Source organism: Zosterops lateralis (genome assembly GCF_965231275.1).
Source record: "Zosterops lateralis genome assembly, chromosome: 1".
Classification (NCBI taxonomy): Eukaryota; Metazoa; Chordata; class Aves; order Passeriformes; family Zosteropidae; genus Zosterops; species Zosterops lateralis.
In genome coordinates this window covers 58898608-58911291 of record NC_139762.1, presented here as the reverse complement: position 1 = coordinate 58911291, position 12684 = coordinate 58898608, and the positions used below count along the sequence as shown (strand labels likewise).

Genomic DNA, 12684 nt, shown 5'->3' with positions numbered 1-12684 from the left:
CCACTCCCCCTCTCCCATTCACTGCTGGTGAACCTTGGAAGCAGCCAGCCCTTGGAGCCATCAGGTGGGCTTTAACCTCGCTTTTCTAACCATAGGATACTTTGAGAGCCTCGTGTCTCAAGTGTTATTCATGCTTCAGTTGACAGCTAGTTGTGAGGTACAGCAAACCATGAGAGATGGGATCAGGAATATGAGAGTAAAAAGACAAAAAAAGGAAGTTTCTTTTTAGTTACATTCAGGATTTAACACTGCCAGGGACATCTGGAGGGTAGAAAAATAGTCAAATGCAGACTTGCTTAAAATTTGTTTCGATTTTGAATCTAGTCTCATCACACTTCAGGGCATGAGTTCTGAGTGCCGGGGTCTGACAACACTGTTTCACTGTTGGATACTAGATTGAAAAGGAGAACTCTTCACTGGGATCCATTTGCATTACTCTTCACCGGGATCAAATTGTATTGCTCGTGAGAGGGGCAAATTCCTGTTGTCTGTGGCAAAGGGGTGTGTGGTCTTCCTTACTCCTTCTGGTCTGGTACCCACAAAGCTTCCAGCAGCACTGACCTCAGGTTTTGGCTGCCTTAGGTAACGTTTGTGTAGTTTGTCTGTCGTGGGGAAATTTTGTGTAAAACGTAAAATATGTCTGTTTTGTTTCCCTTACAGATGCTCTTAGGAACGTAAACACATCATTTTGGTTAAACTGTGGTTTATTTGTTCGTTGCCCAGCCTTACCCTCACACATGTGTGTATGTGTGTGTCAGATGAGGCTTGCATCATACTGGGGCAGATCCTGCAGCCTCTGCACAGCCCAAATCCCTGTCTGCCCAGGCAAGGTTGGCCTCAGTGAGGGCTACCTGAAATTCCTCTCGAGTCTCTGATTCTTTGGTAAAAAGGGCAAATCAGATTGAGTGCAGCCATCCTCAGACTAAGAGTAAACACAAGCTGAAGTTTAGACTCCAGTGTGTTGGAAATCACTGCAGCTCTGCTGATTCCTGCACTAATTTCCAGCAGCCGGGGAATTCAGTCCTAAGCGTTTGCAGAGCAAGAGACTCAGGGCGTTTCCAGGGCTGCATAAGGAAGGGATGAAAAAAATTGAAACCCAGAAATTTTGGTGCGATAGGATGGGACTCATTTAGTCTGGGCACCTGTTCAAGAGCCCAGTTAAATTGCTGCTGCACAGTGCTGTCATCACACTACAAGGAACCTTTCCCATTAGCCCTCCACAGCACAGCTGCCCTGGGAGACTTGGAGTTGTTAAACTAAATAAGGCAGAGGGTAGAGCAGGTAGGAAAATGACTCCGTGGTAATGGCTGTCATGCACAACAATGCCTTCCATCGTGCCAAGCTGACGTTCTTATGGGAGGATCATGTTTTATTAAAACCTGCTACTTGCTGTCACTCACTTGCTCCACTGTCCTATTCGCTGTCTCCAAAAATAGCATGCCCTGTGGTAGTGGCTTATTATGATTAAACAGATAAAAATAAGTTTAAGGTTTAAACACATCCAGGACACCTGAGGTAATACAAGATCTGACTTCTTTGTGGAACGTGTGAAGTATATTTTCCACTGGTTCACAAGACTTGTTTTGTTTGGTTTTTAATTCAGTAAGCTTTCATGTGATCTATAGTTTTGCATTACAGTCTGGCACCTCAGGAGTTTATATCACTGTTTTCTGATGTTTTGCCTCACTCATAGAACAATACTTACTAGCTTTGAGAAAAGAGTTTCTGTAAGAAAAGCCTATTTTTTTCTGTGATTTGAGTAACAATTCTATGTTGTTTGTTGCAGCTTTCATATGTCAAAAAGTAATGATGCTTATTAATAGTGAGGAAGTAAGTACTCTGATAAAAAACTGTAGAATTTTAGTCATGGGATGGTTTACACTAGGAGCCTAATCTTTTTAGTCACTCTATATACATCTATATTTAGCCGTTTTTCTCTTAAAATAAAATCTCTACATGGAGATAAGAAAAAAAAAAACTTCCCTCCTGCATTTCGGCTTCCTCTGCATTCATTTGCAACTTTGAATTCCTCTTCAGTGATTCTAATATGTGGCATTTCATCTAAAAGAAGGGCAGAAGCATGATGGAGCAAGATATGGTATCACTGCTGGTGGAAAAAATCCGAGGGCAATAATTACAGGCAGCAAAGTGAACGTCATACTACAAAGCATTACTACAGGTAGTGTGGTGTCAGCGTCAAACTCACGTAGTCACTCAAGAGCTATGTGTCCCCAGCTCTCTTTGTGTGCTGAATAGTGACAGCAGAAATTCAGAACACTTGTGGGTACATCCATGCTGTGCAATGAGCTGTATGGAGAGATCCCTGAGCTGGGTCTCACTGTAATTGTACCCATGTAAGGCTTGACCTGAGCTAGTGAGTTCTACCAGGAGACAAAAACAATGAGCCAACCCAAACCAGTTTTGCTTTCAGGACTGCTACTTGTTTCTGGAGGTTGCTCAGACCTTCCACAGACCTTCTGGAGGCTGTGACACAGAAGCTGTGCAGTCTGACCAGTGTCAAACACCGTCCAAATGAGGTCTCCAGTCATGGCATCGAACTGCTTGGGCAGTTACACCCATCTGAAAGATGAAGCGTTATCCGGACATGGCAGAATCGGAGTGTGATTTACTGCAGGTTTTCCACACACATAGCTTGAAAGGTGCAGCTGGTATTATTTGTATTTTCCATGCCATGTGAACTAGTCAGAGCAGGATGCTTTTGTTCGTTTTCATCAAGAGAGCGTTACAGCATCTCAACCTCTTGTGTTCAGTTCTGCTCCATGTTAGAGGCAGTGGTCCCCAGCAGACACAGGTGGACATGAAGAAATGAGCAAAGGTTGGTTAGTCAGCTGTGGATAGAAATGCCATGTGACTCTACATGCCTGGATGTCTTGGGACATGCCATGTGGCACTTTCATTGATAAGGAGACCAAAATCTATCCTGAAGGAGCTGAATTGATGCTATTGATATTTACAGGGCAACAGGGGCATGTGAATCACAAGGTGTCAGCTCAGTGCAAATCCTCTGAGTGTCCTTTTGCCTAAACTCCTATCGCACCTCTCTGTCTATTAAAAAAAAAGTGGAATGAAAAGCCACAGAGCTCACTTGTGGAAGAGAAGAGTAGATCATGAAGGGGCACAACAGTAAATACAACCTAGATTTCTGCTACTCAGTCTTCTTGTGCAAGCCTTTCTGGGCTCCTGCTGACATGGATTGAAGTCATGCGAACAATGGTCTTTGACTTCCACATGTGTGACAAGACAGCAACTTCACCCAGCCAGAAACTGGAGACTTAATGTTACTGCTTGCAAAGTGAAAAGGGATGGGATATGTTTTCAAACTGATACTATTCACCCACAAAACTGTAGACTCAGCTCCTTATAATTGTGAGTTTGACCATGGCTCTCAGTTCACTTCTCATTTTTTCAGACTCTTAGGGTACATCCACCTTTAGGAGTATGAAGTCTTCCAAACTCTCTTATTTGTATCCCCAAAAAGCTCCCTAGTTGGGAAAACCCTGTGCATGTGCCCATGCCCCACTTTCTGCACCACTGACCTTGTAACTTCTTTGCACTGAGGGGGACTTGTGTCTGAGCTGAAAGGCAGAACTTTGTCTCAGAAGAACAGGAATTTTATTAAAACAGGAGGCCACATTGTTATCCATATTAGTAGTGGGATGCAAGGAAAGCAGAAATCTGCAGAAGTTTAAAGCCTTGCCGTTTGATGGAATCCATGTACAGCCACGAAATGTTAAAAATATTACATTTCCTATGAAGTTCACATCTATATATGGAACCCACATTTGTACAGATATATCTGGTTGTCCTGTTCCATGCAGGAACCCAAACTGGTTCATCGGTAAGACACTGATTTTGCTAATTAGTAAAGCAGAAATTTCCATTGCAAGGGCATTTAAAAGCAAAATTAAATACAAGAGGAAAAAACTCCTTATTAAACTAAAATGTGGGGTAACAGCTCACCACATCCTGCTACTGTGGCATCTGCTGTTTAGCAAAGGAAAGGTTCCTCTTTCAAAAGCCTTGACAGGTAGAGAGGTCACGTGTTACCTGCGTTTCTCAGCATTATTATTTTTTGACTTATCTGTCAGTGGAAAAGCTGAACATGACAATGGAAAATACCAGTTGAGAGAAGGCATTGTGGGGAACTGTAGGTGTTAGCTATGAAAGCGACAGTGGCCTCCCCCTACCAAAGCTAGCAGAAAAACAATGAAAAAAATCTGATGACAAAGGTGCTGTAAATCATAGTACTCAGCTGTTTGGTCTGATAGGGATCAACCTGGTGCTTTAAGGGAAGTGCTGTGCTACTCTAGGCATTGAAGATTAAACATTTTGCATGCTATCCCAGATCTGCTCCTAAGCTCTATGTAGGGCCTCCAACAAGCTGGGGTAATCATTTGGATCTCATCTGTCCTGGTTATAAAACGGCTCTTTGTTAGTACTCAGATTATGTTGTTTTAAAAATGAGTGTAAAGCAATTGCAACCTTTCTTTGAAGAATGTTGTGCTTATTCAAAACCCAGCTACTCCTGGAATGGTACTGCAGACATGAATGGATGTGTATCCAAGCAGCTGGGGAATCAAAGTATTTGCTTTAGGAATGAAACTGAAACTTGGGCCTGAATATTGCTGTTCTGTGGACCACGCACAATGCTCTTGTAGCAGGATTATAAGTCAAAACTTGAGCATTCAAGACTGCAACCAGTCTTAAATATATAACAAATATTTTGTTTCAAATGTGGGAGCATGAGAAAAATGCCAATTACTTTATCTGCATGATCAGATCTTGCCTCTGTGGGAAGTTCTGCAGTGGTCCTACAGGACCAAGTGGAGCTCTGAGGATACCAGAGGGATAGATGGCAAAGGAGATAGTGAACTTGGAACAGTCAGCTCATTTACTTGAAACATGAATTAAATTTACAAGAAACAAATTTAAAACAGAAAAAAAAATACTTTTTCCACCCTCACATCCGTATGCTGCAGAACCCATTGCTACAGGAAACTGTGAAGGCCAAAACATGTTCAGAAGGTTATTAGAAAACTTAATGGAAGAAAGTTCATCAAAGCTCATTAGAAGCAAGGATGCAGACCTCTGGCTCATGAAGTCCTCCAGCAGAGCAAAGGTGTACTAGAGAAAGCACCACTAGAGATATGCTGGTTCTTGTTCTCTTTGCCAAAGAACTGACAGTATTGGTAGTTGTAACACTGGTGTGGATGGACACGTAGGATGCTTCAGCGTATCAGAACCATACTTCAGTAACAGAGGTTTGATTTGCTGTTGGGAAGAACAATCTTGGGTCAGCCTACAACGAGAATGTTGATGTTTTCTTGCCAAATGAAAGAAAAATCAGTTTGGGGTCAAACAAAATATACCAAGACATTCCATTTGATGCAAAATAAAACATTTCCTATCATGCGACAAAAATGTTAACATATTTTGGAGTATTAGAAGGAAGCAAATTTTCCGGAAATCAGAAATTAAAAAGGCGGAGAGTCCTCATGGGAGTGCTGGACCAGACAGTTGAGAGTGGCGGGGAACATGCTTCTAGCCAAGCCCAGCAAGCATCACCAGCTTGCTTCACATACGCTTGCCTCCTGGTTTTCCCCCATTCCCACCCACCAGAGGGTTTTCCTTGCAGCCTCAGGTGTCTTGGCAGGCAGTGAGGGAAAGCCCGCTCGAATCACACTTCCCCTTTCATCTCTGCTAGTGGTCTGTGCTGCAAGATCAGCTGTGCTGCCACCCACCTGGGCCTTTTGCGTGCACCCTTGTCCTTCTCTGCAGGCTTTTTCCACTGCATTATTGGGAATGTTCTGGCATTTTTGACACTGCAGTGGGTAAAGGGGAAACAAATGAAATAAAGAGAGCTATGTGTGAGCCACACTGTCCACAGACCACTCTGGAGGAGAGAGATGTTGAGTGTCCTCTCTGGTGGTTTTGGCCCTGTTTGGTTGTGATGTCCGGTGGCAATGGATGCACTTGGGTTGAGATTCAGCTGTCTCCCAAATCCATGATGACATTGTCTAGTGACTGTTGGTGAACAGCTGCCACATGTTGTTGCATGAGGACACCAGGTTTACTCATCAAGACAGAAGAAGCCCACCTATCTTAAGAAAACAGTATAAAATAAAAACAAGCAATAAACTCCTGTGAGTCAATAACAAAATATGAGTGATTTCGTCTGGGGACAAACTGATTTGTCTGCTGAGAGATGGAGAGAGTGTGACTCAATGAGCACTGTGGTCTCATGGCCTGAGCCAAGGCAGGTGGGCTCCCAGCTGAAAGGAAAAGTTGTGTCATATCTGGAGTAAGACATGTGTCCTACAGCCTTCAAGTGACAGAAGATTAGCTGAGGGTACCTGGCGTGATTGGAAGGAGCAGCCTCTTGAGTTCCTAAGCTGGTTTTGGAGATGGACCTTAGGCTTATGTCATCAAGTTGCTTCCAAAATACCTTTGCTACATGCTTTAATACGGGAAGGCATGAGCTGGCAGGCTGAGGCTGTTGCTTTTGAAAGTTGTACTGAAAGAATCAAGCAAGAGTACCTCAGCAAGTGCTACAGCATTAGTCAGAGATTTGAGATGCCTTGGTGCTAATCCTGACTGAGATGGGGAGGCCCTTCACATTTCCACCTGCCTGTCCCCAAGCAATACCATTGATGTTTATGTTCACACTCTACAGAAGCACTGTGAAGACTCACTATTTAATGTTTCTAAGCACTAAGTAACTGTACAAAGAGTGAGGATAGCCCTGACTACTATCTTAATTTTATTTGATTTAACAGAAGCTTTGAGAGAAAGCTAGCAAAACTATGATGCTGCCTGGCTGGTAGGAGGATTTATTTTCATTGTCACATAAAGCACGAAGGTATTGCTGTGTGGTTTTGGTGCAGACCCCAGAGTGCCTTGAGAAGTTTATCACAGAAGCGTTCTTTACAAAAGCATCATGGCAGAATCATCCCATAGGAGTATGCTGTTTGCACTCAAGGCACAGACTCAGTTTCTAAAGATCTCTGGAGTCTGACCACGTGTAAATGGGACGGCACTTCTGGCTGGGTTTTGGTGCAGAGCAGTCTTTGCCTCAGTTCAGGGCTTGCTGCTTGAATTTGTTTTTGCTGTTTGGTAATATTAAAGATGAACTCCGTGGCACTCTCAAGAGGAAGAACTGCTTTGTCTTTTCACAGCTCATTTCCATACTTCCTAATTTTCTGCTGTAAATTAATAGTTACAAATGCAACAGATATTTCCTCTCTGAAGTATGGTGTGTGTATCCATTGGTAGAATTGGTTTTGATGGCCAGGACCTGTGACACAAATCCTGACTGATTCATGTGCTGGAATTACTAAGTGGGCAATAGGTCTGCAGGAAAAAAAAAAAAAAAAAGCCATAAAAACTAACACCAAACGTACCCAACTAATTGCTTCAGGAAGTTGGTTTTACACAGGCTTGGTCTTTTCCAGTAAACACATGAAGTTATCTGGATTACTGTGAAGAGCAGCCCACAAGGAAAGGAAAATGCAGTCTTTTCCATGGTGCTTCCATGACGTGGGCACGTGTTTCCCAGTCCTGGCAATGTTAGAGAAACTCAGAAGCAGTGATAGCCCTGTTGATGGCATTTTGTCTATCTCTGTGTAAATCAGGTGGTGGCAGTTGCTGTAGGGAGGTGGAGTGGAAATAAAAGGGATGTTGTGTAGTCCACTGTCGATGACCTTTGCCAGGTTCAGTCATTTCCTGTCCATCTGCCAAAAATCACATGGACATAATTGGAGTGTGGGAAACTGTATTGCTTGATGATCTTCAGGGGAGGGGGAAAAGAAAGAAAGAAGACTCGTGAATAAAGAAAACAATACTTTATCAGTGGAGATGCAGTCTGACTGGCTGATGCAGAGATAGCCGACTTTGTTTATTCTCTCCTGAGGTTTGCCAGGGGAGTTTTTTAAACTTGTTTGTCCCTCTCATCTGTTTGTGTGGATAGAAGCAAAGAGTGCATGTCCACATGTGTTGGTCACCATGATATATATGGTATATATTTAAACATGCTACCAGCTCCAGGGAATGGACAAGCATGCAGCAGTTTCCTCTCTTCTTTTTTTTTTTTTTTTCTCCCTAATATCAACCCACAGTGGAAAAAATCAGCATGTGAAGTTGTATTCTATCTAGGCACTGCACCTGCACATACCCAGGTTCAGTGACTGTCAGCTTTCTGCCACCAGTACCTACAATGGCTAACATATTTTCCAGGCAGCTCTTTTTATGGAAGAAGTAGATTATTCTACAATCTCCTGTGGTCCTCCTGGCTTTACATTTCTGAGGAAGTTCTAGAGGAAATGAAATGTTTTATGTGTAACCAGTTTGAAATGTTAAGTATGTTTGATGCAATCAAGGATCCAGGATGCTGCTGTTTTTGTGATGCCTGGTTTTACATGGTATTTAGCATGTTAATAACCTTGGTTAATCCTGCTGTTTTTGCACTGTGATCAGCCTGTCCAAGCTACCTGATGATGTCACACTTACTGTTCAGAGCTGTACTGAAGCTGTCAAGGAACAAGTGCAAGTTTGGGGGGTTGTGGACTGAGGACAACTGCCTGCAGCAGCAGGATGCTAATCGACTCCTTTTCTTGTCTTCTTTCTTTGCAGTAAATGAAATTATAAGGAATGACCTTTCCAGTACCAATGTCCACTCATAGCTTTCAGTGTGGGGCTGGTATGAAATACACACTTTTGACTTGGCTGGCACATCACCTCGAGTCGGGAGATGCCGAATGAACTGAAGACGTTGCCTGGTACCACTCTGATCTTCCACCTTAATGAATGTCAGGAACTGAAGATTTACCTCTTGCTTACAAAGAAGTAGCTCCTCAACTTCAACTGATGAAACAGCTTTTTTTAAAGAAAATCATCTCAAAAGACAGAGGAGGGAGTATGCTCCAAGATGGCGCATTTCATGGGACAAAACTAGGAAACTCAGCAAAATCTGAGCACTTCTTCCTGTTGCTGATCCTTTTGGCATGGCACCGCTGGAATACAGCCCTGGAAGTGCCTTATTTTACCAGGTTGTGGCATCAGGGCATTTTTGATAAGCTTTGAATTCGCTACCATTGAAAGTGTTGGTAGGTGCAGAAACTCTACAGCTTGAATTCTGGAGAGTGATACTGTAAAAAAGCATAGGACTCTTCAGCAGAGTAGGGAGAGCAATCCCGACTCCAGTAAGACACGCTTATGAATTCCAGAATTTCCTCAGCTTTTCCTCTGCTGTAATGTACAGCCTATTGCCTTATTCTCAGTGCATTTCAAAAGCCTCCTGATTCATCATCATCTCAGCTTTCTTTTGCATATTGCCTTTATTACGTGCTAATGAATCATAGGATTGGTAGTAGTAGCATGGTAAGATTTTGATTTTGATCTGGCTTCTGTCATAGCACAAGTGAGTTGAATAGCACAAAACAAAAAAGGTTGATGGACAAAAAATTGAAATCTATCTCTTACATGATAGATGAATGTGTATGCATGTACATACATACTAGTATATATGCATATATTTATATATGACAAATAATATAGATGATTGCCTAGTAAGGGCACTGAATTTAGCAATAATTTCAATTTCTGAGAATGCATTTCAAATCCACAGCAAATATTTCAGCTACTTCTTTTGAGGGTTTGTTGCACCTAAAACAGGTATGCATTTTCTTTCCTCATGCAGTTAAGCAAGCACTTTAGATAGGCAAGAAGGATGCATACAAGATACATGTTATTTACCAAATGTCAGAATATGAGTTATAGTAACTGTAAATACCATTATGGAAGAGTGTAAAATATTTGTTCAGTTATAATATTATTATTCCGCAGAAGCCTTATAACTCTCTGCTACGTGTATGGAAAAGGATGTTACCAAAAACCCACCTCGGTTTCACATGCGGCGCTGTATAGTGTGTTTTCAGATTAGCTAATGTTCCTGGAGCTACAGGTAGGCATGTAGTGTAGCCTTCAACATTGTATTTTTTACAATCAACCGCTTAGTATATAACTAGCAACCACCTAATACTTCACATAACCAAAAAAAAAATAGAATAAAATAAAATAAAAACAAAACTAAACTAAAATAAAATAGCATGACTAAATTAAAAATGTTTAACATTAATATTGTGCCTTAGGAATCTGTGCCCCCTCCTGGAAACACACCCAAACTACACCCCCGAACTGGGGTGGCTCCTTAACCCCGATGCAATGAAGACTGAACAGGTTTCACAAAAAGGTGAAATCCAACTAAGTTTTAATACATTCTTCTGTATAATTATGTCTTACTTTCTTTAGGGAAAAAAAAAATTAAAGCCATATTTGTCACATTTGCACATTACTGTGAAGACATGAGAATATAATATGGCTCTATGTACATAATATGCTGTTACTGGTCCTTATAATAGTCTGTTACTCCTCACCTGTTTAATCCCAATTATTTACCCTGTATTTAGTGTTGTAGACGTTGCATGAAACGTTTCTTATAGACTGCCATATGAAAAGTTAAAAAGCTTGACAGATGTCAGCTTGACTTGTAGCTAGAAAATAGAACTAATAAAGCAAAATGTTTTGCTGGAAGCTAGTCTTAGAGTGGTTCATTTTATGTTATCTTGAAAAATCTTCTTTTCTCATATAAAATAGCATTTTTACATTATATACATATATCTCTCCATCTCTTCTATATGAAGCTGCTTGCATCCTGCTAATATAACCATCTTAGTATGGAAGCAAAGTCTCTTGTCAACAGACTCCTCTTCATTTCCCCACTGCATTTAAAGACATTGCTCCCAAGAAGAGGAAATGATATATGATATAATCCTCAGATTTTATTCTCTCATTATTTCAGAAATGTCAATAAACTGTGCATGGAGGAATCTCTGATTATGCCAAAGCATTTTTTTATTCATATACTAAATATTTTGGATGAGGCTTTAACCGTGTGGGACAATGAACACACACACAGAGAGGCACATTTCAGCAGTAATTTTAGCAAAGTTTTCAAATATATGGTTTGGCTATGTTGCAGCTCCTTCATTCTGATTTTTATTTTCCTCTTTAAGCTATTTTGGAAAAAAAAAAAACAACAACACCCCAACCTGTTACTTTTAAGCCTGGATAATGGAGGATTATGCATCTGTTGTATATGTATTCATAAAATAAAAATGAAAGCAGAAATATTTCCTGTATGAGATTGCTATCTTGTTTCTGGTTGTTGTATCTTGTATGGTTGTTGCTGCCAGTTTAGGAAAATGGTTCATGACTTTTTGAAAACAAAGCAAAACCAAAAAGCCACTACACTCTGAACTTGGAGCGTAGGTATGTTCAAAAATAGATGTGTTCAAAAATACCTTTACCAGGGATGATTCTCACTATTAAAAAGAGCCCTTTGGATGAATTTTAAGTGGTGAAACAAGCTATCTTATTAATCATGCAACAAAGTACTTGGCATCCGTGTGCATTGATTGGACAACAGTTTCTTTTGCCCTCCCTGGAACTATTTCTGAGTAGTAGTCTGAGTTTGCAAAAGCACTTAAAAACCATTCAAAAAATCCTCAGGGAGAAAGAGACACAAATATGCCTTGAAGTCTTTTTGAAAGACCTTGGTCTACCTTGGGTTCATCTTCCTGTAAGTATGAAGTGTCACACCCTGCTCAGTCCATCACACCTGGCTTCCTTGGGGCTGGTACCCAACCCCAGGCCATTTAAAGAGAGGCAGATGGTCCAAGTCCATAAAAACCCAGATAAGGCCCAGCTCTTCAGAGAGTAGTCAAAGAACTCTTTCTCTGCTTCCCAGTCTGGAGGGTGGAAATAGTGATATTTATGTCTCATGGACAGCATGACCTATATTGTTGGTGAGGTTCCTGGAAAAAGGAAAATACTGAAAATTCAGTCACAAATTCTTCTGAAGACCATGACAGTTTGTATCACAGCAAAATGTCACAAACTGAATTCACTCAAGCAATGTACTTCAGTCATTGTGTTACCTGGCCTGCTGTGAGCTTCCTTTCCCTCCCATTTCCACACATCTTTCACTCAAAGCACAGCAGACCCAAGCACAGCTACATTAACCATATCTTGACCAGACTTCTCCAGGCAAAAATAGCCTTCAGCAAACTCCTAACTGACTACTTTCATTCATAACCAAAGCAGAAGGTGAATCCCACACATCCATCTGGTGCTGTTTGACTAAATAGCCTTGCTGGAGTCATGCCTTTGAGATCTTTCCTTTCCAGCTGAAAATGGCAAATTTCAAGGAGTTAAGTTTCTTGGACAGAGTTGTACTGCCTTGAAGCTAAGCTTTCCTTCACCATGTGTATAATTTTATTGCATTCATCACTATAAATCCATTGAATTTGTCTCAGTAAAAATAAAACAAAATCCCCCTCATCAAGTACATTACAGAGGAGTGTTGAGGTTAATGGCATAAAATCATTTTAGTTTCTGTAGCTCTTTTTCAAACATAGAGCCTATTTTTTTGTCATAAGCAGTGATTGGATTGTTCATCAAACTAAATCGAGTCCTCTCTTCTACACCTTTGCACACACTTGCCCAACATGAAGGTCAAGCTCTTGCCTGTTTTAGTTTTAGTTTGCCCATACAATTTCCTCTTTCTCAAGAAGTTAATATTTTTCTTCTTTGCACTTCTTTCCAAAA

General features: G+C 41.1%; 1 protein-coding gene across 4 annotated transcripts in view; it reads left to right on the top strand.

The window, feature by feature from the left end:
- Nucleotides 1–11166, top strand: part of NFATC1 (nuclear factor of activated T cells 1) — a gene marked incomplete at its 5' end in the record, with an annotated part of 110230 nt that extends 99064 nt beyond the window's left edge. For all 4 annotated transcript variants that reach the window (XM_083865349.1, XM_083865353.1, XM_083865351.1 and 1 more), the window contains one exon: nucleotides 8650–11166. In XM_083865349.1, the coding sequence (XP_083721475.1) occupies nucleotides 8650–8699 (50 nt within the window). In that variant the 3' untranslated portion in view covers nucleotides 8700–11166. The remainder of the gene's footprint in view (nucleotides 1–8649) is intronic.
- Between the last annotated feature and the right edge of the window lie 1518 nt (nucleotides 11167–12684).